Genomic DNA, 27,788 nt, shown 5'->3' with positions numbered 1-27,788 from the left:
TACTCTTGATGTATCCACTTAGGGACAAATCATCCAAACAGTCATCTGCCTCACTAGTCTGTTAGTCCCTGAGGTAGAGCTTCACTGACCCAATTCGATGGGTCAGCTTTTGTTAATGAGCCAACCGCACAAACACGTTGACAACAGTTAAGACAGAGTTCCTAATGGCAATTATTGCTTGGGTGCTAAGAGGCTTATTCATTAGAGTTTTGCCATTTCGGGCTATTTTTAGAACTGTTGTACGTCCTCAAGTAAATTTGTGAACATTTGATTAAATTTGTTGCATGTGCAAAATGGTGCAAGTGATTGAAACCCTTTAAAAATGTATTTGTTGCTCACTGAGTTAATTTGCAGTGCTGGATATCTGAATCCCTTTGGTTAGGAATGAACTGCCTCTAGTTTGACACTGATAAAATCAATTCCAGATTCAATTTACCTCGTAGTATTTACGGTATAATGTCCCATGACACTGAGCCATTGTTGTTAGCAAAAGACAACTGAAGAGACAAATGATCATCAGTTTGGCTGAGTTTTTCTCTCGTATCTATTTTTCAAAGCAGACAATTAGGCCTAACATCACAGCCATTTAACTAAGTCTGTTCTCCAAATTGATTCAGACTCCAGCGTTGGACCTTGCAGACATGGTGCATTTAGTTATGCAAATGCTTATCTCTCTGTGTGATTGGTTAATTAACCTGTAAAGCAGATAGTCCCAGCCATGCACAGTGGCTATTTGATGGCTAAATTGTGGGTCAATTGGGTTTTTAACATTTTCAAAGCAGACTTAGAAGCATGTCTTTGTTCCTCCAAGTCTTGTGCGGCTTTTCTCGGGTTTAATGACTCGTTCCGTGGGTCCCATAAGGTTAATGTGTTTAAACTCACTGTAATTGAGCTTTTGACCTATCTTTCATGCTTTTTAAAAAATTCGTCATATTATGCCATGTTTCTGCTCCTTGATTGTTATTATCTGCCATTTCTTCTCCTTCCCTCCATGCCCGGCCTTAAACCCCCCCCCCCCCCCCCCACAGACACACACACACCACCCTCAACCCCCCCCCTTCCTGAGTTATGAGCGTCCCCATGGGAAGTCATTTATAATACCATTGGAGTGACAATAATTCGTTTGCACACCATTTCACTCTGCCCTCTGTGCCTTGGCAGGCTTTTATGGGCAACATTTTTGTTTGCCCAGAAACACATTGTCCAACCATCCTCAGAGAACATGCAAAAGCATTTAGCCCGAACTGGAACTGGACGTCTTCCAATGAATAAAATAAGTGACATAACATCTTCCATCAACATTTTAGATCAACATTTGTTGGTGCTTTTGCAGCTAAACTACTTCACTATTTTGAAAGCAAAAAGAAAGACAACTAAAGAAAAAATGGAAATGGGGAATGGTGTGGTGCAGCCGCTGACTACATTTCTTTTTTATTGTTCAGTGAACAATTATGTTCAAATTTTGCTGTCATGTAGGTACCATTCCACATGAGATACAGACACAATTCTTGACAGCCCACATGGGTTTTTTTTTCTGATCCTGCCACCAGGAGACTGACATCTCTTGACAGCATGAGGATCACTTGTCATTGGGATAATGTACTGTATGAGGCTGATATTTATTAGTAAAGGGATGTAGCAGACATGCTGTATTCATTCCACATCATTAGGAACAGATAGGAAATGTATGCTGCTGAGGCACATAGGCAAAGTGCGGACGTTGGCATATAATTACACATGTCTGTTGCTGTTACAGGTGATCCTGATTTTGACTAAGCTGTATGACTTCAACCTGGGGGCTGTTACTGAGAGCTCACTTTGGAGGTAAGCTTGTTTTTAATCACTGCTATTTTTCCTTTCCCATATAAATAGATTATGGCATCATTGCAGGAAATTTATAAAAATGCAAAAGCACAAGTCTAAAAACAATAAGGATAATATATTCATAGAGAGTGCAGTGTAGTATGATTTATAGTCTTCTCCCTTGCTAGGATATGAACAATCAAGTTACACTGGAAGCCAATATAAACTATGTTTTAATAAAGCAATGTGAAGTAGTTGAGAATAAAGCATCCTCGTCTTAGCTTCCTGCAGTCCTCTAAATAACACAGCTGACTCTGTGACAACCTTTTAGAAAAGACCTAATCTATTGTCTGTCCATCATCAGCAAAGAAACTTTTTGAAAGTCTACTTCTTGAAAGATAAACCAGAGGACTTATCTGAGGGATTCTTGGTTTGGATCTATGGCTCTTTTCCTCTGACCTAGAAACTTCCAGATGGAGTTTTTTGATTGATTGTCATCCGTAACCTTTTGTTTCAGAGGCAATTGACATGCAATTGCAACTGTATAGCTGTAGTAATTCCATGCAGTATGTATTGAGAGGTGAGTTACAGTGCCCTGTCAGGTCATAAATAAGAATGGAATTCATTAAGGATTATGCCATAGAGAACCCAATCCAGTCTTTGATATGCCTTTTTTTCACCTCTCCCATAGCCTGCAGAGAACTCATTTCATTCTGAAATACACATGAAAAAGAGACCATCAGTCCGCCAAGCGTAGAGCTTCAAATTAATATCTGTTTCACCAGAGGCGCCGCTAAGATTTACACCCGACTTGACACGTTTTGAAATCCCATATTGTGTACAGGAGGTCTTCCATCATCAAGGTGTCTGCTTAACAATGGCACCACAAGTAAATTAGAGTGTACCTCGGGGGGTGCATGAAGGCTTTTAGTATGGGTATTAGAAAAGCAGAGATTTGAATGTTATGAAAAGAAACAAGAGTAAATGATTTCTGCGATACCACAATAACTAATCTATGACTACAGCTCCAGGCCACTGTTGGTGGCAAAATGCGCTGATCAATGAGTGACTTGCAGAACCCATCAAAACACACATCAAGTCCCTTTGTGTTTTCAGATAGCTGGCTTTTCTGCTAAAGAAATTCCCAACATAATTACATCATTTAAGAGGCTTTCTTCCACAGATCCGACTGAAAGGATTACTTAAGCACAAATATGAATGTGTTGAGGGGTAAGTCTTTCAAAAACAATGTCAACAGCAAATGGGACAATTCAGATTAATGCACAGACAATGATAGCAGACACTGGGTATCTATCCAATTATGCAGTGAAATTACATTTGGAGCCACTCAGGTAGAACTGAGAGTGTGGTTTGGCTCTTTGTGGTGTGGAGAAATATGAAGATTGGGATGACAAACACATCTAACCTTGTAATGGGATGCATGGACTTGTAAGGAATGAGCAGTTCTGCTAGAAGTCTCCTCTGTCACAACAGAACGTCGCTTGTTTGTAGCAATACAAAAACAGGATGCCTCACTTATAAACTTTCACTACTGTAATGAAAACTGAATAGAAGAGAGTACTAAATATCTAAATCAGATGAAAACAGAACAAGAGGACATTTTAGCAATAATTTTAAGATTAAAAAAACTATATGAAATCTTTACTTTTGAATACCTTTCTTTTTGTCCTCCCTGTATAACCATCTCCTAGAATGAAAAGATAGTTCAGTATAAGAAGTAAAAAGATTGAGAGATTGTGAGATTGCAGTGTATTCAGAGTGTTTTTCCATTCAAGGACTGTGCTCGTGTTGGATGTTTTAGCTCTTTAACTATAAATTGCTTTTACTGTATGTACGTACTGTACTCCTGACCATTTTCCAAAGCATGCCTGAAGTCATAATTTCCTACCTTGCGGGCAGCTGCCGGTTTCATTATATGCCAGTGTTGCATGAAAATCAGCTTGCAAGGACTTGCTTGACATGTAGAAAGTGAATGTTTAGCCTGCATAATGTGTTTGTCAAAGCTACATTAATGTTGAATGGTATTGTTTTTGCGAACAGGAAGTGCCTAATGAATATGTCAACCTTTTTAATACAGAAAGCTTTGCCTTATGCTTCTCTTGATAGCTATTTTTTCTTGTTGGTTGTCAAAATGTGATTGCAACACCCTCTGAATGTTTTTTTTTTTTTTTTTTTATTAGAGCTTCCTTTAATGTAGTTGCAAGGAGGTGTTTTCAGATTATCCCCTGTGCATGCATTACCACACAATGACAATATCATTTTTTTTTTTTTCAAAATGCTACAATACACTGAAGGCACCCTGTGGAGTTTTCTTGTAAACACATTATTGTGATGTCTAAACTTCCCCATGAAACACCTGAAAAGCTGCTTTTCTTTTGAAATCTGCATTGTTACATCCATCATCTGTGTTTAGACTATACTGGTTAGCAGTCTTTTACTTCCTGTCTTTTGCCGGTGCATTGCTACGTTTCTCTCGGGGTTATCGCCGCTAGTTGTTAGCTGAATAGCCTGAGAGACATCCTACAGTGTAGCCTCTCTTTTAATGTGAATGACCTGAGCAGTGAGGTATTTATTTGTTTTCACTGCTGCTTCACCTTCACCGTTTTAAATCGTCCTTCTCTGCATTTGAGCATGTGATATTTTCCTCTTGTTCTCCTATGTATTATTTACATGCACCACAGCTTTGCTTTACTGTCTTTTGCAGTCAGTGGTGGTATGCATCCTGTCACTTATGGGTTTGTGCATAAACACGTGCATCCTCAATTAAGCAGAGAGTGTTGCCAACTTGGCGACTGTCTTGCTAGATTTAGTTGCCTAGCGACACCATAACCTCTAACTTGGCCAATATTTATCAGTGAATGTGCAGCTGACCGATCTTCAGATGGACAGTAAGATGAATGAGCTGTAAATGTGCACTTAACGGCCAATCACGTTGTTTGCCCCAGGAGCTCTTTCTGCTTCTGATGTTGATGTGAATGATTAACTTGGCTATTTAAGTTTAAGAGTGAGTTTATTCCAGTGTTTTTTCCAGTTCTATTAACATCCTACATCGGAGAGGTAGAATTAGATCCATACTGATATCACAATAGCACTTAACAAATAACAATGGCTAATGTTAAAGTTAGTAAGAGTCAGTTGAGGTTGCACATTTAACTTAAATTTGCTAAACTCTTGTACATATTTTATAATGCTGATATAGTGTGATAATAATCAATGTAAATAAGTATTGATATCACAGGTGCAAATTAGCATATGAGGGAATCTTTTTGAACTTTTTGAGCAGGCTTTAGCTACTTTTTATTACTATCTTTAATACACAACAACAACATTAGCACTAGCACTCAAAATGGGGGACCCACTCTTCAAAACATCTCACAAGTGGTCAAAAACACCACAGGTTTCCTTTGATTGATTCAATTTGTATGTTTGTATGGTCCATTTCTGTATATATAAAAAAAAAAATCCAAAGAAACTGCAACACTAACTGAATACATGAAAGGTCTGCTTTTTATTCAATCACCTCCGTGTGCTGAAGCATGTTGGTCAAATAAAGAGCAAACTGACATATGTGAAGTGATTTTCCAAGTTTTATAATTTGGTTCCTATATTAGATGTAAGGATAGCAGACATTTTTTACAGGACTGTGACAAAGTTGTTGTTGTTTTTGTTTGTTTGTTTGTTTGTTTGTTTTTTGTCTTATGAGAGAAACAAAAACAACAAAAACAAACTTGGCACATTAGCACATCTTTCTCTACAAGCTGATTTTTCATTCCATAAAAGCAAAGTCTTGAATGGTATAAAATCAATCTGAAAACTTATGGTGTGCTTTGTAGATGCAGTCATGTAAAGAATAAATGATTTGCAGTTAATGGGCTAAAACATGCCAAACCAGTGGTATGGTACTTTTTTAAAAAAAAATTCTGTTCCCTGCAGGTCTATAATGGATTTCATCAAACATGCAACATGTTTTCTGTTTCTGTCCAGATCCAGTGATTATGGAAGCACCTATACGAAACTGAATGACAAAGTGGGCTCAAGGACAGTCTTAAGTTACCTTTACGTTTGCCCTACCAACAAACAGAAGGTCAGCATTTCTCTGTTGCTTTTATCTGTCCGTCTGATCTCTTACAAGCTTGACATCAAATTACAGTTTTTTAAAAAAACTACTGCAAAATTACAGCGTCTCTGTCTCTCCCGCTCCTCTAATGCCATATCCCTTGTCTGGCCCTCTGTACTTTAGATAATGATGCTTAGCGACCCAGAGGTAGAGAGTGCTGTTCTCATCAGTTCAGATGAAGGGGCAAGCTTTGAGAAGCATCCCATTAACTTCAATATCCTAAGCCTGCTCTTCCACCCTGCACAGGAGAACTGGATACTGGCTTACAGTCACGACAGCAAGGTAGCCTCTGAGTGAATGAACTTTTAAGTGGGAATAAGATGATATATGATGCTGAATCCGTAACCTGTTACACAGTGTAGTTTTTATGTGATACGATGATCGCTGCTATGCGTGTTATCAATATCCTCCTCCCTCAAACTTTAAGTGTGATGAAGATCGGCCTAATTTTATCTTGCAGCTGTACAGCTCAATGGACTTTGGGAGGAAATGGCAGCTTGTTCACGACAACGTCATGCCAGGCCGATTCTACTGGTAAGATTGCGTGATTCCTATTTCTGTTTCGTACAGTCATTGATTGTAATTTGCATAATGATAGTGTTCATGACCCTATGCTATCTCGGAAGGATCCAGTGACATCTTGTCAAAAGCAGACCTCAAGCACAAAGCTGATAATACCCACGTCACGTAGACCTGAGGGAATATTACTTCTTTTTCCATAGCACAAACATGACATGCTGTTTTTGTTGTCGCTGTCATTTAGTAATCTCAGCTGCTCAGGCACAAGGCAGTGAATATTGATGTAAGTCCGTTTATCCCTGTTTGTCATAGTATGTGTCCAAACCCAAGTGTGTGTTGTTTTTTTTTTGTTGTTGTTTTTTTTTAGCCAATAAAGAAAAGGACATTGGTTGGAGGACATCCTCTCCGCATGCATGAACAGCGAGAACGTCTGATAAATAAGAACAGCGCAACGGGTGTAGTTGCACCCGAAACAATGCATTATACGTGCTGTTGAAAACCATGCCTTCACACGTATTATATCAAATAGTTATTTATCCAGTGGCGTTGCAGCAATTTCATAACTACACACAGTCACTTCAGTACACATTTATGGTAATAGGTGATATTTTGTCACCCCTCCCTCTTCTTGTTTCCTCTTTTGAGTCTTCTGTGAATTGAGATTAATTGCCTCTAGTGGCGCAGATTCCATGCTGACTGATTGAGATAAAAACACCTCGCTACGGGTTTCACACAATAGGGATGTCCATTTACAGCTGTGATACTCAACCTGGCCTCCCCCTCTCTCTTGTCATTCTCATCTTTTCTTCTCTGTCTTCCTCCACCCTTTTCTGCTGCTCTCTGTCTTCTCCTCCTCTTGCTCTTTCAAGGGCGGTAATGGGGCTGGACAGAGAATCAGATGTGGTCCACATCGAGACGCGCATCGCAAAAGGCCGTGAGTGCTGCATTTCCATCCACCGCAGTAGGACGACCCTCAGGACCTTTTGCCTCTCATTTAGAGTGAGGTCAAGGGGAAGATGAGACCTGTTCTACTCCTCAGATTGGTCCCTGAAGTCTAGTACAGCAGAATAGGTGTCTCCTGACAAAAACAGGGAGTTTTAGTGGGTTGATGGATGTTTCTTCTCCTTAATCTATCCCCTGCGTGTCATAGACAAACCTCAACTCCCCCCTTCTAAATCGCAAAATATATTCTGTCAAACCAATTATAAGGTTTCCTTGCATTGGAAAAGATGCTCATATTGCTCCTGTGGTGAGAAAATCTGAGTGTGAATTAGCATGCAAACTCTTCTCATCGCAAACTTGTAACATCCTGAACTTTATTTGTAGTGTGACAAACTGCAAGAGCTTCTCCTGCATTAGTCTTGAATCTCTGCTAATTTAGGTTGCAAAAGGGTCTGTTGTCTACTATAGCAATTGTAGTTGAATATTGGCTTCATTATTTATACCCAAGATTAAAGCTGTTTGAGAACTGTGAACTTGGAGTATATATAGCATGTGCATAGTGTAAAGCAGCTCCAGTGCATACAAAGTACTGTTTAAAGGTAAATGCTTGTAATTTACTTCTGATTGATTTCCTTTTGCCTCTCTCCAGGTGCCCAGTATGTGAAATGCAGGGCCCAAAAGTGCACAGAAGGCAACAGACAGTACCTCTTCCCTGGACATGTAGACACTAACTCACTGGTTGTGCAGGACGAATATGTTTTCACACAGGTTTGGATAGTAATGGATTACCTTTTTCTTGATTAAGCTTAACATGTTATCTTCATCTTTTCATGCCAAGGCTTCCGTCTCAGTGAGCTGTTTTTTTTCTGTTTATTTTGGTCTCTTGTGCATCCAATTCACGCTTTTCCATCACAAACTCATGTAATGGCTTTCCCCAACACACCTGTTCCCCACTGGCCCAATGTGTGTTTTGATTATGTTTTGTCTCGTTCATGTCAAGGCGCACTCAGTGTTTGAGTTTCCACACAGACATACTCCATGCCTGAAAAATGTGTTTGCTAGCAGAGAGCACACGGCAAAGGAACTCTGAATAGACAGGTTGGTGTCCTTATTATCATTCACTCTGACTTTGACTCCAATTAGACAACGGCAGTCAGGGTCATTATTAGAAATTTAATTTTCAGATGCCCTCCACTGTCATTGGTTTCCATCCACAGCTAAGTAATTTTCTCTCTGCTGGTCAACCGTGATGCATTTGGTCATCCTTGTTAGGCTCCAGCTAAGTTTCAGTAAGATAAAAATCAAATGAAAGTAGTGTTCCAGGGCTCAGTGTTTGTAGTAAATCATTCTACGCTGTCTTGAATAAACGCCCCTAAATGTTTGCTGTTCGTTTATTAATTTATTTATCCACAGATTTAATCTTTTGATATGATATGATGTTGCAGCGGTGACCCAGTTTCACTTTCAACACACTTAATCCACAGACTTGATTGGAACGGTTGCGATGTAAGAATGAAGATGTGTGAAAAAGAAATTATATCACAGCACATGATTCAGAACTGGTGATTCAATAAGATGCCCAAACTGCATTTAGCTGAGATGAGATTGACCGTCGAGGCGGAGGCAGACAGGAGGAAGATGCTGGTGAAAATAACTGGACACAGAGAGTGTCTGTGCGCCAAGCTGTGGTGCCACAGATGACTTTCTTGTGACTTTCATTGCTTGGGGCAGTTGGATTTAACTTGACAAAGAGTAATGAGGTTATCGATTGGGCTACAACGAAATAAGCAGTCTTCAACACCTCCAAAGTCTCTTGGGAGAAAAGGAACAGCCAAGTGCAACATCCTCAAAAATGTGGCCTGGGAAAATGCAGCTCATTGATTTTCGATAGATTATTCCATTAGAGCCCTAATGTAGTGTGTTGGGGGACAAACGCCATCCTTCTAGTTGATTAGAAAATAAGCAATCAAGTAGTGTTGCCCTGCCTGTAAGTGGATGGGAAAGTGCTAGTGCATTAAGATCTTTAAGACGCACTGTAGATAAAGCCAACACAATTTTCAGTGCCTCCTGGCTTTAGACTAATTGAGATAATTATAATAATATCTGTTGTGCTCCTAATTTCAGTCTGCTTTCGACAATGTGGAATACAGAGTGAAATTGCAAGCGTTTTATCGAGTCACTCATGCGTTGTAAATTAATACACCTCCTTCAAGAGTCGCTTTAGCTTCATGTCCTCATTTCACAACTGAGTCAACATTTGGGATGTTGGCAAATCCTCTCACATATGTCTTTTGAAATCCTCCCATCCCATTTTGTTGTTTTCATTTTATGGATGCTCTACATAAGGCAGATGGTCTCCTCTCTGCGTAGGCGGGACTAACACTGGTGGCATCAATCAAAATGGAAATATGTAGATAAAAGTCACTGACCTAAACCGGAGACATTAGGTTGAATGACACTAAAATATGTTTATGTGGTCTGTTTAAAAAGTGACAGAGCCTCTTTGACTTCATTGTAAAGGTAACCAAGTCAGGACGTGCTAGCTACTTCGTCTCCTACATGAGAGAATCCTTCAAGCAGATGAAACTACCTAAATATTGTCTGCCAAAGGTAAGCGCCAGAGACGACAAATAGCTGTCAAATAACAACAGATGTATTATCACAAAGAAACATGATTATTGTTTTGAAATGCAAAATTGTACAAAAGAGTTATTTTTCTGTCTCACTTTATTATAAAAGCAACAGTCTCATTTTGTGTTTTTTCCGCCTGCCGTTTTCATCCATTCTCTCTTCACGTCTGTCTCTCTTTCGCTATAGGACATGCATATTATCAGTACAGATGAGAAGCAGGTATTTGCTGCTGTCCAGGAGTGGAATCAGAACAACACTTACAGCCTTTATATCTCGGACTCCCCCGGGGTCTACTTTACCCTTTCATTAGAGAATCTGAGAACCAGCAGAGGGCCTGCCAGTAACCTACTGGTTGACTTTTATAAGGTGTGTAGTCAGTCTTGTTCAGGGGCTGCTGCTGTCACTGCACTACTAACTCCCCTTTCAGGTATTTTCACGTGATAGTAGGAGTATAGCTTAGAAACACACTGCTGACTTTGTATGACCAAACAAATCTAAACATGTTCATTTTTATATAATATGTATGAGTAAAAAGCAGCATTTGAGAAGCTGTGGAAGTGTTTCAGTGTGATGTGGTGCGGTTCGTATATTTTCATTTTATGACACTTTACACATCTTCTTCATCTTCTTTTAAAGGTTAATATTGCACTTTATATTTGTTTCACAGTTATAACTCTTACTCACTTATCAGTTTAAATTTTACTGGTGATGCATGTGATATGAAGTCTTTCAAAATATGGCACATCATTATAATTGTATTAAACTACTGAACAGTATGAAGCTGCTAAAACTGCTGCCTCCACAAATACTGCTTACATGTTAATACATCAAAATAATGAACTAACATAAAACAATACATTTTTCTGATAATATTACGGTACTCACATTTTTACTGCAATACTTCTACACTGTGGGGATTCTGATTCTTCTTAAGTAAAGACTCTGAATACTTCCATCACTTCTCGAACAGTCAGTTGATTATTATTGACTTTCTGTTGATTGTTTAGTTGACTAAAACTGCCTTTCCATGACAAATGAATTTTACTTGTTTTTCCTCTTAGGTCGAGGGGATAAACGGCATGTATCTTGCCAACAAACTGGTAGACAACCATGTCAAGACTTTCATCACATACAATAAAGGACAAACATGGGCCCTGCTGCCAGCTCCTGCCACTGATGTGGCCGGAAATAACCTTAACTGCATCCTGGTGAGCTTGAGTCGTTGAGAAGGAGTGAATGAGCTTTCGTATTCAACAGAAATGAAGATTCATATCTTTCATCAGACGTTTCAACCTCATCAGCTGTGCTTTGGATGTTCTTTGATTCAGAGCCATATTTGCACAGGGCCAGGTGCCAGCCTCAGCATTAGCTCGCCTTTTTAGCCTCCTAAATGGCAGAGGAGATGCTCAGCTGGAATATTCTTATTATCAGTGTAAGGCACCGAGTGTCATCGCTTTCAGTTACAGGGGTCCAGACTTTCCATTAACCTCTATGATTTCAATTTGCTACCTGTAATCACACCGGTCTAATGAAGGTTAGATTACACTGAATTACATTATGTGGCCGTGTTGTTGTTCAGCTGGTATGGTATTCACCTAATTCAGCCAGTATGCTCTTTAGTAATATCGTATATTGTTCACTTAATAGCAGGTTACAGTACTTCTCTGTCATACAGATGACCATTACGCTTTTGTCGGGTTTCTGACTCCCTTCCAACCTGTTTGAAAAGCCGTATTGATGTTTTTCAGCGTGCTTTAGTCTGAGAGATGAGTGAAAATGATTTGAATCAATTTCGCCAGTTTTATCCGTGCATCTTGGGGAATTTTAATTACATGCCTTGTTTGCTTTAGAATGAAACAATTCGAATGCCCTCTGTGTCCTATCAGCCATTTCTTTCTTCCTGGCAGAGGAATTGAGAAGAACAAAGTATCTTTGTTTCAGAAAATGTTAGCACTTTTCTCTCAATGGGAAGAGGAGTTTGTAGGCAAAGCTAATTATAATTGCTTCTATAAAGATCTGTCTGATACATATTGTCTCAGCATGTGCTGTATTAAAATCTGTTTTGTTGACAGCCATTTTGTTCGCTGCATCTTCATCTGGAGATGTTGGAGAATCCCTACACGTCTGGACCCATCACCAGCAAAAAGTCTGTCCCAGGCATCATTGTGGCAACAGGTAGAGTTACCTAAAGGACATGCATTTGATTTATAGTTTAAAGTGATCTGATTAGACCTGACACGAGCGCTGAGATTTCACTAATTTTTCGTCACCAGAGGCATCCCTACTTTCCCAGATAAATACATTGCAGCATCACAAACGCAAAAACACAGAAAACTAATCACACAGTGCCCTCTTTCTGTCATTGAAATCGGATACTGAAACTTCAGCTCTTAAATCCCATTGTATGGGGGACATGGCTAGGTTGCTGTAAGCCATAAATGTATCCCCCGTTGGAAAACGAGGACATGCACAGATTTGCAACTTAACTTTAACGATTTTATTATGTGATTGTGCATATAGGAGTGTTATGGAGTCTTTGCTATGTAAATACACACCGAGTGAAATTATTCATCCTTTTGTACTCAGGAAATATTGGAACAGAGCTGTCCTCCACCAACCTTGGGATGTTTATAACATCTGATGCAGGAAATAGCTGGAGACAGGTGAGACCCATCTGGGTCTACACATTGCATGCATTTACCTTAAACAGATTATGTGTTTATATCGAAAGTGTGCTGTCATGACTGGAGCAAATGTGTTTTTTTTTTTCAATGTGCACCGACGCAGATTTTTGATGAAGAGCACAATGTTTGGTTTCTTGACAATGGAGGGGCTATGCTAGCAGTCTTACATGCCGCGACGCCTATTCGTCATCTATGGTAGGTAATAGCTGGCGTCATAATTACTGTGGGTAGGAGCTGTAGGTGTTGAGTTGTAGTGGGAAATTGCCTGAGTATAATTTCATTTTTCTGGTTTTGAAGCAGCATATGATTACATTTAATGTTTTGAAATGCAGATGGGCCAAGTTTGCATGATTATTGTATCGGCACAGTAGCTTCAGAACTGTCAGAATCATTTCCAACAGATGAGAGTCTGTTACAGCTTTGTACTCATGGTTGGATATGATGGTTTGAGTGCTTTTATGTAAATGAAAAGTAGAGCAGGGTGGAAATATGAGCCTGAGAATGCCCTCATAAGTGCCCTATATTGTGGGAGCTTTGTAACACTATCTACTTTGATGTCCCTGCTCACTACAACCCTGTCAAAAGTGATTAAGCTCTAAGAAAGGTGATTTGAACCCCCCTCCCCCCCGCCAAATGAATTTCTTATGTTATAACCTGAGTCATATCTCTCTTTTCTGTTGTTTTGTCACCTTCAAAAATTTACCTGCACCGAGGAGCATTTGTTCTGATGCTCAGCTTGGTGTCAAGATAATTTTTCACACTGAAGAGAATCCAAGGTGCTTCATTTTTCAGTGGTGGCAAAAGCTAAATGACCTGAAATCTTTTATCATATTTCTTTGTGCCTTGTTTTTCTCTGCTTAATGTTGTATGCATAGAGAAAGCAATATATTTAACCGTATTTTACAGTCAGATAAACATGGATGGATAGACAGAAGGACAGCAGCTGTTTTTTATTTTTTCTTTTCTTTTTTTTTTTGTTTTGCAGGATCAGTCTAGACGAGGGAAAGAAATGGGACCGTCATAGTTTCTCCTTGGCACCTCTGTATGTGGATGGAGTTTTAATGGAGCCAGAATCTGACAATCACATTATCACGTAAGCAGAGATGCACAAGTACAGTCCAGCAGGAATAAAACAAATATCAGGTTTGAAGAATTAGCTTCTCTGTGGATGTAATCAAAGGAAGGTTTACCTGATTTCCATACAACTTTTCAGCAAAGGGAATATTATGTTGTCTATCAGTATAAATTACAGATTTATATTACTGAAACCTGCAATTTTTGTACATCATCTTCCAGTTTCTTTGGACACTTCAGTCATCGTTCAGAGTGGCAGCTGATCAAGATCGACTACAAGGGCCTCTTTAGCAGAAGATGCATGGATGGAGATTATCAGACATGGCACCTGCACAACAAGGTAATGGGAATATTAAACATTATGGATTTGGTGTCAACCTCAAGTGATGCATGTTTGTCTGTTGTCACTGTACAAACAGCATACTTGCTTAACGCAAGAACAGAAATCTCTCCAAAAGTCTCTCTTCTCCTTCCAGAGTTTCTGTTGGTCTTGTGAAAAACTGGATCGTCTTTTTCTTTGTCTGATAGGGACAGCTGTGTGTGATGGGTGAGAAGCAGATCTATATGAAGCGTCGGCCAGGCAACCGTTGCATGCTGGCCCAAGACTATTCAAGGATCTATTCCTCAGAGCCATGCCTTTGCACAGCCTATGATTTTGAATGGTAATGACTTCACGTCTCAGATTTCCCAACTGGGACTGTACTGTAACTCAGACTTTTATCCTCAGTGATCCTTAAATTCTCTCATTACATGTTTACCAAACTGCTCCACTCTTTTGAACATCTAATTCAATTGCACTTAATTACAGCTGCTTGTATACATTTGTAATCACAAACAGAAGTATCAGTTTGCAGAACTTCACATGCCTTAATATCCATCTCGCATTGCATATTTACTGGGTAACCAATACGACTGTATTCATCGAATCTAATTATAGTTTTGAAAATGTAGATGGGAGTTTGGAACTTTTCATCGTGCTACTGTAATTTGCATAATGTCAAGTGACTTATTAGAATTCAATTAATAATGAATCGCTAAATGAATTTTGAATATCTTTTATCCATCCGTCTGAAATTCTGTTTGATCCTGCTTGTCTGACAATCATGTCTCTAGTTATGGTCTTAAAATATGCTGTGAAGCCCCGACTGTGAAGTATTTGCCCCACTACAAAAGCTTGTAGAAGCTAGATTATTTGAGTAGCCGTGTTCATCATTTTATGAAGTGTTCTTTTTTTTGGCAGTGATTATGGGTGGGAACGCCAAGCGGATGGGAAGTGCTCCCCTGCTTTTTGGTTTAATCCAAATGGTGCGACTAAAAGCTGCGGCACCAGCCAAACCTTCCTTAATAGCACAGGGTAAGAGTGCTCCAATGTTCAATCCATCACAAAACAATATTATTCCATTTCAGCTTGTTTGTCCTTGTTTTGTCTAGAACAAAAACAGAAAATAAGGCCTCACTTCCTCAGTGGTTTGGGAAAAAAGACTCTTACTGGAAACCCAGACTGCGTCCCAGTTCAGTGTTAGTCCAAAACACTGAAGTACATAGATTTATGCAAAGTTTTATGTTAGGAAAATGAGTACAAAGCTCATGCTGTGTCTATGACACTTGAATTTCTTGTTCTTTTTTTTCTTCATGTGTTACAGGTATCGGAAGGTTTTGTCCAATAACTGTAAGGAAGGAGGGAGGAATGTGTACTCACCCAGGAGGCAGGCATGTCGTCCCAGACCACCCAGAGGCCTCCGGCTGTCCACCAGTCAGGGGGAGCTCAGTTCCACTGCTGGAAGCAACGTTACTTTCATGGTTTACCTCGACGAAGTGAGTCAAACTGCGGTTTTTGGCACCTCCACATTAGCTTCATTTCATTCACAGAATGGCTTTTGGTGATCATCAAAGTCATTAGGAATCCTACCCAAAAGACCTTGAGGCTCAGTAGGTAAACACACTCATTGTGTGGATCACAGCCATCCCTAGAGCCATGGCATTGGCATGGCTAAAAACATTTTCCCACTTACAGCTAGTGTAAACATGCAGATAGTTTGTTTTTTATTGCACAGTGTTTTGGGATACACAATGAAGATGAATGTATTTCTGTTTGTGGTTCATTTGAAAAACACTATCATTACTCTGGATAATCCTCAGACCTGACTGTGAACAGTGAGTCTTTGGAACAACTACAGGTGTGTTAGGTATACTTGTTAGCACAGGTACAATGTCTTTGGAACGGCAAGTTGTTATTGAGTCTTTGTGTGATTTTTATATTTGGTGAGATCCTCAGAAGAGGCCCTGTTGACCTATTAAATCAATGTGGCAGAACAGATCAGAGTGTGGGTAAATAAGACCTATATAAATGGCGAGATGCCAATAGGTGCTAGTGTGAAAATATGTTTTTATTTTTGTAACTCTGATGAAAAGACCCTTTAATAATGGGAATATGTTTCTTAGTCTTGGATGATTTTTGTCAGGTGGCAAGATTGCACCGGATTATAAACTGATCCTTCTTTTGCTTAGGGAGACTTAGGGAGACTTTCGGCTCTTTTTACTTTTTTTCCCCCTCTTGAACTTCTGTCTCCATCCACTCATACTCTCCTCCAAAGTGTTTGTGACACATCTCATGGGACATCTCAGCCCAAGCACTTCAGTAGTGGACTGTGCTTACTTCACTTGTAGGTGGTCTTATTGACGAATCCTGATCTAAGTTATAGTGACAGAGGCTGTGTCTTACCGTCCATCCACAGGGAGACTCACTGAGGACCAGCATCCAGCTAGACTTTGGGGACGGCATCAAGATCACATACTCTAACCTGAGCAGGACTGATGATGGCATCAAGCACATCTACAGAACAACTGGGATTTACCGAGTGACAGCTTCTGCTGAAAACAGCCAGGGATCTGACAGCAGCACGCTGTTTTTACACATCACCAGTATGTGAATAAGAAACATCATTACCTATTCCTGCAGCAGCGCGTATAGCATGAACCTCTTTTCTTTCGTTGATAGTCAAGTTCCCACTCTGCTGAATTTCTTTTTAGTCGTGGCTGTATTGCCTTAATGCGTTGGAAAATGCTAAAATGCACATCTGGAGCTAATACACATGGACTGTGAATACTGTGAAACTGTTTGCTGAATATGTATGTGTTTGTGCGTGGGTGCATTTATTTGAATGCACATGTGTGCATGCATGTATGAATGTGTGTTGTTGCCCCAGGTCCAGTGGAACGTGTATATCTCTCCGTTCCCATTGTAGCCACTCGGGGGAAGGAGTCTAATCTGACTGTGGTGGTTTGGCCAAGTCACATCAGAACACTGACCTTCTTCTGGTGGTTTGACAACAGCTCTGAGGTGAGAAAATTCTCTTCCTGTTCCCACTTTTGTGCCACAATACAAATTTTCTGCACTTTTTACTGTAGCCTTTTCCATTCTCCCACTCTTCTCTTGAAGTTGTTGTTGTTGTTTACAAAGTGTGAATCTGCCAGGCTTTTACACAAATCATGTAAAGTGTGACTGCATGTGATTGGGCCGTGTCTTTCTGGAGGATCTTGCTAGGATGGTTGGTCATATTTATTTATCATGTTGATTGTATTCGCTGCAGTAACTTTTCATTATAGAGTATGTCAAGGGCTACATGTACAGAGCTTTCTATTTTTAGCTGAGAGGATGCGGTTTTTTTTTTTTCCTGTGAAATTCTTTGTGTTTTTCTCCTTTTGAAACCCAGCCCATTATAACCTTGGAGGGAAGCATCTCTTACACGTTTCACAGAGAAGGAAAAAACAAGGTCACGGTCCAGGTTGCGTCTGGCAGCACCATAATGCAGGATGTAAAAGTTATAACTGTTAAAGGTGAGTGGGGGAGACAGTCCTCAAAGCAGTTTAATTGGTGCGATGCACGTTGCATGAACATGCAATATGCTATCTCGGGAAAATGTGATGCCTCTCAGTCCACTCTACAAGCGGCGCCATGTTGACGTCAACGTGGACTGATCTAATGAATAAAATGTCACGGTAGGCGAACACGAAATCTCGAGGAGCAATTAACTTCAAGGCGTATGTTGCCAAATGAAAAAAGACAAAACTGCACATCAGATTAATCAAAAACGAAACCAGAGATAGCACTGATATTCTAACAGACGTTACTTCATCTTTCTTTCAGAGTTCTTCAGGTCACTGCTGCTGTCGTTCTCGCCAGCCCTTGATGAGCACAATCCTGACATCCCCGAGTGGAGGGAGGACATAGGGCGTGTGGTGCGGACAGCTCTGTCACAGGTACATCAAGTCCCTATTGCTCTGAGATCTTTCCTCGAGTTAACATCAGCCACCAGTGGCTTTTAGGGTCATTAATATTTTATACCTGTGTGCAGTATTGATACTGTTTTATGGTCCATGTGAGCAATTTGGTCTTTTTTTAGTTAACCTTTGATGACAGTAACCAGACATGAGCGTCTAGTGTGAATTTGAGCTGAAGCTCATGTCAAAATGTTTCTTAGCGGACAGTGTGGTACTTGGAGGTATTGGCTTCAGTGTTCAAAGTTCAGAGGGAGAAGGCGAAACTTTTGTCCTGTCGCTGCAGGTGTCTGGGGTTCCTGAAGAACAGCTGCTGGTGTTTTTGTACCCTGGACTTCCAAGTACAGCAGAGCTCTTCATCCTGCCTGATACGTATACATCAAGTGAGCACAGGAGAAGCAGTGAGGAAGCTCTAGAGACGGTAGGAGTGTTAATTATCACGTGAACTTTTAACAAGAATAGTTGTTACACTTCTACTGATAAGGCACATACAATTATGATATTGTTAGTTATGAGAAAGTGACTGTTGCCAAATCATGTCTCCCAGTAAATAATTAGATTAATTGATTTTGGCTCTGTTTTTTATGTACTTTCTTTATATTAATTGCTATGTAAAGGAGCCAAAAATGTACTTAAAGGAGTGAGATGACTTAGCGCTAAATATTAAAAGTTTGCTGAGGCTTAACTAATCAACAGATTACTCGTGTATTTATTCTGTACACAAAAGAAATGTAAAATGACAAGTTAAATGTTGTAATGTTGCTAATTAATCACATTTTTAATTATGGTGACTAACTGCTTTCAGCCACTGTGCTGTGCTAAGCTAAGCTAAGCTAAGCTAAGCTAAGCTATTCTTCACCCATCTCAAGCTATGTACTTAAGAGAAGTGACCAGTTCATTATGTGATTTAGTTTGTTAGTTAGTTAGTTAGTTAGTTAGAGAGTTTGTTGATTGTTAGTTTGTTGATTGATGGTGTGAATTTTATTTTTTCATTTATTGTAACATGATTTACCATTCTCTGTTTATGTGTTTTTGTTAAATACTTGAAACAGATATCAAATATTTTTGTCACTGCCCTGAACCAAGGCTCGGTCCAGTTTGAGCTGAAAGCTGACATCCGTATTATCGTGTACATGACTCAGCAAACTTTGGGTAAGTTTGTTAGTAATCTTAGCCAATAATTTCTGCAATCTCAATTGCAGGTAAATAAAAACAGTGCATTCAGATCTTGTTTTTTATTCATTCTAGTTTGCTACAGTATGTCAATGCCTTCATTTGTTCTGCTTGCTGATGTGCAAGAGATAAGCCACGTGTCTTTCCTGGTATCATTTGACACCAAGTTCTACCCAAATGCTGAAAAAATAAAAGAAGACTACAAAGTGAGATTTATATGATTCAGTATATCACAGAATTTAAATATATTTCACAGTGCATCAGTTTTGCACCTGAGGCTGTGAGATAGTAGTACTCTTTGAAATCAACTAATCAATGACATGACTGACAAAGAATGCATTTGGTATGCGCTGAGGAAATCGTCAGGGTCACCGGGTCATTAGCATGTCTCAAAAACGTGTCGATCAACCCTGCGTGGCTTTACCCTTTTCATCCACCAACGGATCTGTCTTCATTTGTGTCTGCATACAAAGGTCTGGGTTGCCTTTAAAATGATCTAGAAAGGTCACAGACTTCATGGGCTTCTCTTTTGAAGGAGAGAAGGCTGGGCAGCAAGGGGGGAAATACTTTGAATATTGCATCTCAGCATTTACAAAGCCATGACTATGCATAAGCTACCTGCATGACGGACCCCAGGGAGAAGCGGGAGACCTCCTAAAGGTTCCTTTTAATGCCCTGAGGGGATAACATGCAGAGAGCTGCTCTTCAAACAGTACCTGCAGCTGTTACACGACACTGGGTAATAAAAGTAATCTCCTTGAATTGAGACAGGGTTTACTGGGATAAAAAGAAAGGGTTTAAGTCATTTGTCTTGGTCAAAATGTGACTCTCATTCAGTGTGATTTTCTTCCAGCACCACTTGTGGATTCAAACTCCATCCACAGTGGGTCGGCCATGCTGATGCTGCTCACTGTGGTGTTTGTTGGTTTGGCAGCATTCTTCATCTACAAATTCAAAAGGTGTGTTCACACAGATTAAAAAAAAAATTCAGTTGCAGTGCATTCAACTGTAAAAACTGTAGAAACTATTTATCTTCATTGTTTGCGAAAACAGTTGCTCTGTTTATATCCTTGCCATTAGGAAAATCCCTTGGATCCATGTTCAGACTGAGGACAGTCATGAGAAGGAGCCCGAAGTGATCAGTACAGTCAGTCAGAACGACAACGTGTCCAAGGTCAAACTCAGTGAGTTTCCCTCTCCGAAAGAACTCATGGAGAAGGAGCTGGAGGCCAGGAGCAGAGGTACGCCAGCCACATTTACATTTTATTATTTATTATTTACCCCGACTAACAATGATTAGGCGTTGTACAGGATATATAACATTTAAGTCAATAGTGGAAAACGTTTAAGAGTTTTCACTGAACGTTGAAGTATGGCAAACTTCTCTGGTGCTGGAATGTAATTATCAGTGCAACGTGTCGAATATTGACAAAGTGCGCAGCACGAGCTCAGCTGCAGTACTGTAACCACATATCGTGATGACAAGTTAACTTCTCGATTGGTACGGCTGACATCCACTGTGATGTCTTTTAGGTGAGAACTACTTGGTCCCTGCAGAGAGTGTGAATTATCTGACCAAAGTGGCATTGCAGTGCTTCTGACACAGACATGTGGGCTGCAGCCCTTTTTTCAGGTCACTCAGCACTTTTTGCTGTTCTTCACTTCTCAGCTATTTCTACCTTTCTGAGTCCTTGCTGATCTGAAACAAATTAACTCCTTTTTGGTTACTTTGGAAAAGTGTTTATTCGCAAAAGAGCAGAGTGGCATGGGACCTTTTGATTAAGTGAATTTACAACCTGCTGTTTAAAGTTTTCATAAATTGTCTGAAGCTTGGTTTGTTTCTCATGTGGTCCGATTTTGGCTGAGATACGAACACCAAGCTGAGTCGGTCATGTCCAGCTTCAATCTATTTCACAATATCTAAATATAATAAGATGTGCCTCCTGCTAGTGAATCTCACTGTCCAGCTGCAGAATTATTTCTCATCATTACGTCGTGAATACTCTGACATGTAGAGCTAATAGTAATTAAAATATACTTAGCGGGAATAGAGTTTTACATTGCCTGTAAGTTATGTCTTACTCCAGCCAGTGGGAAACATGCTCCCTACCAGAGGAAAAACATTAACCAGGTTTAATTTAATTAATGTCTCTGCTCAGTGATTTTATGCGTTCTCATTTTAGTCCAAATGGCTTTAAAAGCTCCAGGAAGAAGAATCTGGCTGGTCGATGATAGTTGCAACAGTGAGCTAAGCTAAGAGGTAAAATCACAGTCAAAATTCATGAATGTTGAGTATAAGAGTTGAACATTTAAAATAATTTGATGGATTAAAAAGAATATTTGAACTCAAGTTTAGTTAAGGATTTTAATTTGAATCATGTTAATACAAATTGGTTCTGAGCGATTAACATGCCAGCTCACGTGGGCTCATGTTTCATAGTAAGTAGAAGTTAGGAATGTATTAGGCGTTAAAGGTTGTCCACCCATGACGCATTTCACAAGGCAGGCGATCATCAGAACAGACTGACCTCACTTTCAAGTCAGTATTTCACAAAGTTAGACTTGTAAACTGGACGCTATAGAGACACTAGAATTACAGCAGTACGGTTGTACAGTCAAGCTTCCACTAACGAGTCCATTTGCAGTTGTCGTTTACATCCACGTCTGTCAAAACTTGTGCAAAAATATTTAATCACGAATTTGAGTGTGTCTGCCAAAACTGACCTTTATGATTCCAGTGAGAAACCTGCTGTCTGCACTTAGAGACTATTTGTCACAGATGAGCACAGAGGACTGACTGAGAGCTTCATCACTTGGTGCAGGCACCTGAAGCTCAATATCAGCAAAAGCAATGAGCTTGTGGTGGTGGACTACCGCTGAATGTCTGTTAGAGTTAAGTTAATAGAGAGAAACATGAAACAGGAGAACGTTTCTCTGCAAAGTTTCTCTTATGGTTCACTGTGATCACAAAGAGCAGGCAGCTGTTGTCAAAGCAAAAAGAAAACCAAACTGGAAGAGGAAGAATCTCTGTTGCTTGTAGACGAGCTAGACTACATCACAGAAATTATTTGGTACGATTGCTGCAAAACGTTTTTCAAAAGGTGTGTGCTCCCCTCCCCTGTTGCTGTACTGCAAGCATTTAAGATCTACTTTCTGTCAGCTCAGGAGATCCCTGGTGCTCTCTCAAGGGCATTTGACTTTTGAGAAGTAGCTTTTCATCTTAATTTTGTGTGTAGTAGCAAAAGTGAATGATTTTTACATGTATCTTTCAATTACTGTTAAATCCAAAATTTTATTTTTAGCAGTTTGATAAATACAGGCCCAGGTCTCTTCCCTCCTGGACACTCAGCTCTTTGAACGCAGCCCATCCTGGCTGGCACAGAGTGATAAAGTAACTTCTGTTGAGGCTCAGTGGGAAATGAAAATTTTGTTGCAGACTACATAGATTTTAGTCTTAAAATATACTCCATGTGAAAGCAATTTAAATCTCATAAATCATATTTCCTTTAGCAAATCTGAACTGACTGCCAGATCTGTACCTTGATGAATTTACTGCCAGGTTATTAGTTATATGGGTGAACATGAAATTAGCTTCACGCCGCTTTGTACAAATCACTGAAGTTGAACTACTGACACAGTTGGCAGAGAAAAGTGCCACCTTGGAAAGAGCGAGTGTCTGCACAATTGGAACGACCTCACTTGTCACAGCGATCCTGTCTTATCAGCTCTCCATCATTAGCTCAGCTCTACTCGGATAGGCCATGTTTCTTTGAGACAACGGGGGTCTTTTCAACAAAAAAATGCATGGCTCATGACTATGATTAAGTGTAAAAGCTTTGAGCTTCAAGTTAAAAAAGATTAGAGAAGGCAAGATTAAACTTTATGGTGTTTGGTTGATGTTAAAGGCTCCCAAAAATCGATGTCATGTAGATGAAGCGAAAACATAACCCATTCCAGCTCAAAGTTGTATTTGCAAAGGTTCTGAAAACAAGCAACCTGTGATCTGCATGTCAAAGCAGCTGAATGTCCCTGTATTTAGTCTGTCTTTTCTGTTTGCATGTTTTCAGGAGGAATCGGAAGAAATATGGAGAGAATTGTCACAAGGGAATTTCCAAACTGTACTAATGTCTGAAACAAGCGCTCTGTTTCTGAGTAAGTACATAATGTTGTGTTACAATCGTGCTGAAATTGTTTGCTTCGTTGGCATTGTTTTGTTTTGTTTTTAAATCTTATTTCATGCTGATAGCTGCTCTTGCTCATGTTCTTAACCCACATGAATAGAGTTATAGTTTACTGTACAATACTTCCAATCCACCTAGCCAGACTCTTGGGCCTTTAGTTTGAGGGCGGTGAATCTCTGGAATTGGCTGACAACTACAATACCAAGCACAGAATGCACAATAAGCATCAAGATTTCCTAGCTATACATCAACACCATTGATGTATAGCTAGTATGAGTATTTCATGAATACTCAGGTGCCCTTTTGTCAAATGCTTTACTGCCTGTGACATATCATTTCTTCTTAATTTGGATAAAGCCGGGAGAGGAAATCAGACAGATTTTTCTGAAATAAAATACCTCAAGAGCTATAAAAGAGAAATATCCTGATTTAATGTCAATGTGAAAAGTGCCCTTAACTCATGGGTCAAATGAAAGAATGCATAGATTTTACTGTATGAGTGTATACGGATAATAAATTTATTTATCTTCAGCAGTGAATATCATGACTTACTATACGAATATTTAGGCCTTCAAGGAATATCAATAACAATACAGGCCTTAAAATGATAAACTAATTTCATGTAATATAAATGAAATCTTAAAGTACTTGTTGATAATGTTTCCCTCAAAGCATAAAGTTTGCTCATAAAAATGAACCAGGGGATATAAAATTTGTCAGGTGTAACCTTTTTGTTTATTATGATTTTTGTGTCTTTTCTTTTTATCCTTAATGGATAACACAACCAGAACAACAAAACATGTTCTGTTTCAGGCAGAAAACTTCATGCTCTGCCTTAATAAGACATACCTACACAATTAATTAATTACTTAATAGATGATTTACCTTTAATTTCATTATGTTAAATAAACCACCTTACGCTACGATTAAACATTTATATTTACGCCGCCCTATAACTAGAGGTCTTTGAGTTGTAAATGTACAGTAAAGAATATATATACATATATAGAACCCCGACTCCAAAAACAATTTGGAGTCTGTGTAAACATGAATAAAACAGAATGTAATAATTTGATAATCATTTTTGACTACTCAACTGAAAATGGTACACGGACAACATATTTAACGTTTTAACTCATCAGCCTCGTTAATGTTTGTAAATATTTGCTCATTTGATACCAATGTGTTGGAACAGTCGCAGCAAAAGACTGGGATAGTTGTGGAAAGCTCAAAAAGCCATGTTTGAAACATAGCACAGGTAAACGGGTTAGCTGACAGGTGATAGTATCAAGAGTCGGTATGAAAGGTGCATCCCTCAAAGGCTCAGTCACTCAAAAGCAAGACTGCGGGGAGGTTCACCATTTTGTTTGATGTTACCATATGAGCTCGGGAACACTTTGTAAAACTGTTGTCCAGAAACCGGCTAATAACAAATAATTGCATTCTGTTTTCATTCACATTTTATACAGCATCCTAATTCATTTGGAATTGGCGTTTTATATAAATAAATGTCAAAATGTGACATCCGTTGTGAATGCTTATAAGAATCAAATGTGTAAATGCTTTTTAAGATAATATGGTGCTTTCAATGACTTTCTCAGATGATGGAACACAACAATAATGTGATTATATGGACATGAAAGTCTGGCCTTGGAAGTGGAAGTACTGAAAACGTGTACATAGAATAAGATGGAATGTAAATCTATACAGTAGTTTCATCCTACTCTGTTGTAAAGTCAACCCACTGAACAGGCAGTAGTTTGTTTCCATGACCTTAAGTCTCACAACAAACTGTGTGTCCTCTTTTTTAAATTATTTCATTTTTTTACAGTGGCATGCCCTAATTACCTGTGATTAAAGACTTATGATTCTATTAGGGTGAGCGAGTACTGTATAAATATATATTATAGTTGGTTTTAAAGTTTACTTGACACATTAAACCAATTATTAAACACCTTGTCTAATAGTCTAGTTGTGCAATTGCCAAAAGTTGTGCATGATCTATGATATTGTCCATTTTTGTCAACGATATAAAAACCATCTTGTTTTGAATCATATTTCTTACTGTGAACAAATTGCCATTTTAAAATTGTTGAAAATAAATGTATTTTTATATTGAATTATGTTTTCTTTCTACTATGCATGCGTCTACAATACAGTATGTGTTGGAAAATGCTGCTGTGCTTAAGAAGGTTTGTGTGCAGCATTTTTGCAGTATTTTTTCTTGTCTGAAACATAGACCCTGTTCACACCTGGAAATAACATGCTTTCTGGGTATAATCTGATTACAAGTGGACAGCTTTAAGTGCAGGTGTGAATGCTCTCGAGACTCACTGAAGATGCATTGAGATCCGGTTGATCAGTCACACATTTTGGAGATGGCCTGTGCGACGTTCTTCTCTGGCCCGCCTACTCAACTGACATTAGCGGACGTACGAGCTCTTTCACGTACCAGTGGCATCATAATAAAACATGTAACAACAAGAAGAGGAAAAAACAATAGGCAAAATGAATTCTCATGGACGCAGTACACACAAAACATGTGGTCTGATTTCCATTTTAGTCAACTGCTTGCACTCTATGATCTTTGCAAACTTTTTTTTTTTTTTTTTAATTTCCGGCAGACTGGGCATAGTAAGGGTATTGCTGCCTCCTGCTGGTTAAAAAACATAATATACATACACATTTACTTTCATATAGAGAGAGGAAGTGAGCGCCAAATCACAAATTGTCACTTGAGACGCATGTGGAGATGCATACTAATGCCAGGAGTGCAATGACGTACTCGGGCTTCTTGTAATGGGATCCCCCAAGACTGATGTTAATGCTGGGTGTAAACCAGATCTCAGGTGCCTCGTAGCAGCCAGCGTATCGGTCTCGGCATACAATTTCTAATGATCCTGCTGAGGCTTTGAAGTCGACTTTAATGAGCAGAAGTGTTATAACACCCATATGAAGAGTCACAACTGTGATTGAGCTCATCACTCAAGGTGTCAGTTACAGAAGGTCCCTACGAACAATTACTGGGGCTGAGAAACAGATGATTTTCTAAAGAACTGCTGGCATTAGTATGGCTTTTTCTTCAACTTCAGATTAGGAAAAAAAAAAAGGCTTGTGCATTAAAATGGCAAAGAGACATCAAGGTTGGAGGACCGAACTGTGTGGCTGATTGGCTGAAATAACTCATCACACCCAAAGCTGCAGCAACAAGGCCCTTGTTCCTCTGTTTTGCATTTTGTTTGCCACTTCAACAGCTTCACATCACACACCAATCTTCATCACTCCCGCAGCCATCAACGCCCAGAGAGTCTTATTCTCGCTCCTGCTCTCAGTCTGAATTAACACCAAGGCCTCTCTCTAACTGCCCTGGGATGTTCGGTGATGCACAATCAAATTGAATGGTGACAATCACTAATGGATGATTCGCTGCAGCCAGACACTGTAATGTAGCACTCAATGAAAGGAAACATGCTCATCAATTTCACACTGGGGCTAACACAATATTGCTGTGGGTTATTGTTGTGGGACATTTTTCATTCAAGGTGCTACCCAGTCTAGGAGATCTCCCTTGATTGTGTGTGTGTGTGTCTATTTCCTGGAGAGAGAGATAATTAATTTGTTGCACAGTGGGAGAGCCAAGGAACCAGCCATTAGAATCACTCCAGGCTACTTGGTGCTTTTCATTGTCCTCTCGCTCTGCACCATTGTATCATGCAAATGGCCACAGTGAAACTTTGAGCACGCTAAGCGACACTTGTTAGAGACAAAGCAGAAAGCAACAACAAATTCAACAAAGGGAGGGCGCCTGTCGATCAGAACAACCAATTTGTGACTCTTAGTCGGCTGAGGTGCTTTTGCCCTTCATGAAGTCTGTTGGTTGACTAAATCTAAAGGTCAAACACAATAAACACATTTGTAACACATTTTCACAGCTCGAAGACAGAAAATCTGAGATATTTATAAATTTAACAATCAGCCATATCCCATTAATGTCTTAATTCTGCTTTATTCCGCAACCGTGGTTACTTTTGTAAGATCAAATGAAAAACACAGAAACAACCCACTGAATAATCACATCACTTGTAATTAATGAGTTGTCTAGCCTTTGAGAAACAGAAAATACTGCAGTTCACATTTCATTTTCTCCTAATTAAGAAGTATCTTGACAGAGGGGGAAAAAAAACCCATCATGCAATATGTTCACAATCATATTCACAGGTTGACTATAGGGACTTAACAAAAAACTTTGTTAGATATATAACTACCACAAAATAAAACTCTTCCGATGATCACTGCAGAAAGATGGCTTTTGTCTGATGGCAAGCACGAGTTCATTTATGCTTCAGGCTCAAATCGCGGAACTGG

At 39.4% G+C, this 27,788-nt stretch overlaps 1 protein-coding gene across 1 annotated transcript in view; it reads left to right on the top strand.

Annotated features, from left to right (window-relative positions):
• The window catches only part of sorcs3b (sortilin related VPS10 domain containing receptor 3b), a 38,011-nt gene extending 12,468 nt beyond the window's left edge, over positions 1–25,543 (top strand). The window contains exons 2-27 of the mRNA XM_046402207.1: positions 1,757–1,824; positions 5,809–5,908; positions 6,065–6,223; positions 6,402–6,475; positions 7,330–7,394; positions 8,052–8,170; positions 9,923–10,012; positions 10,220–10,399; positions 11,095–11,241; positions 12,106–12,208; positions 12,620–12,696; positions 12,821–12,912; positions 13,703–13,810; positions 14,014–14,131; positions 14,320–14,453; positions 15,032–15,145; positions 15,435–15,606; positions 16,527–16,713; positions 16,998–17,131; positions 17,505–17,628; positions 17,939–18,051; positions 18,356–18,490; positions 19,122–19,221; positions 20,096–20,201; positions 20,323–20,483; positions 23,313–25,543. Coding sequence (XP_046258163.1) covers positions 1,757–1,824; positions 5,809–5,908; positions 6,065–6,223; positions 6,402–6,475; positions 7,330–7,394; positions 8,052–8,170; positions 9,923–10,012; positions 10,220–10,399; positions 11,095–11,241; positions 12,106–12,208; positions 12,620–12,696; positions 12,821–12,912; positions 13,703–13,810; positions 14,014–14,131; positions 14,320–14,453; positions 15,032–15,145; positions 15,435–15,606; positions 16,527–16,713; positions 16,998–17,131; positions 17,505–17,628; positions 17,939–18,051; positions 18,356–18,490; positions 19,122–19,221; positions 20,096–20,201; positions 20,323–20,483; positions 23,313–23,374 — 3,042 coding nt within the window. The 3' untranslated portion in view covers positions 23,375–25,543. The remainder of the gene's footprint in view (positions 1–1,756; positions 1,825–5,808; positions 5,909–6,064; positions 6,224–6,401; positions 6,476–7,329; positions 7,395–8,051; positions 8,171–9,922; positions 10,013–10,219; positions 10,400–11,094; positions 11,242–12,105; positions 12,209–12,619; positions 12,697–12,820; positions 12,913–13,702; positions 13,811–14,013; positions 14,132–14,319; positions 14,454–15,031; positions 15,146–15,434; positions 15,607–16,526; positions 16,714–16,997; positions 17,132–17,504; positions 17,629–17,938; positions 18,052–18,355; positions 18,491–19,121; positions 19,222–20,095; positions 20,202–20,322; positions 20,484–23,312) is intronic.
• Positions 25,544–27,788: the final 2,245 nt, after the last annotated feature.

The sequence above is a fragment of the Scatophagus argus genome, chromosome 10, assembly GCF_020382885.2.
Source record: "Scatophagus argus isolate fScaArg1 chromosome 10, fScaArg1.pri, whole genome shotgun sequence".
Classification (NCBI taxonomy): Eukaryota; Metazoa; Chordata; class Actinopteri; family Scatophagidae; genus Scatophagus; species Scatophagus argus.
This window is presented reverse-complemented; position numbering and strand designations above follow the sequence as displayed.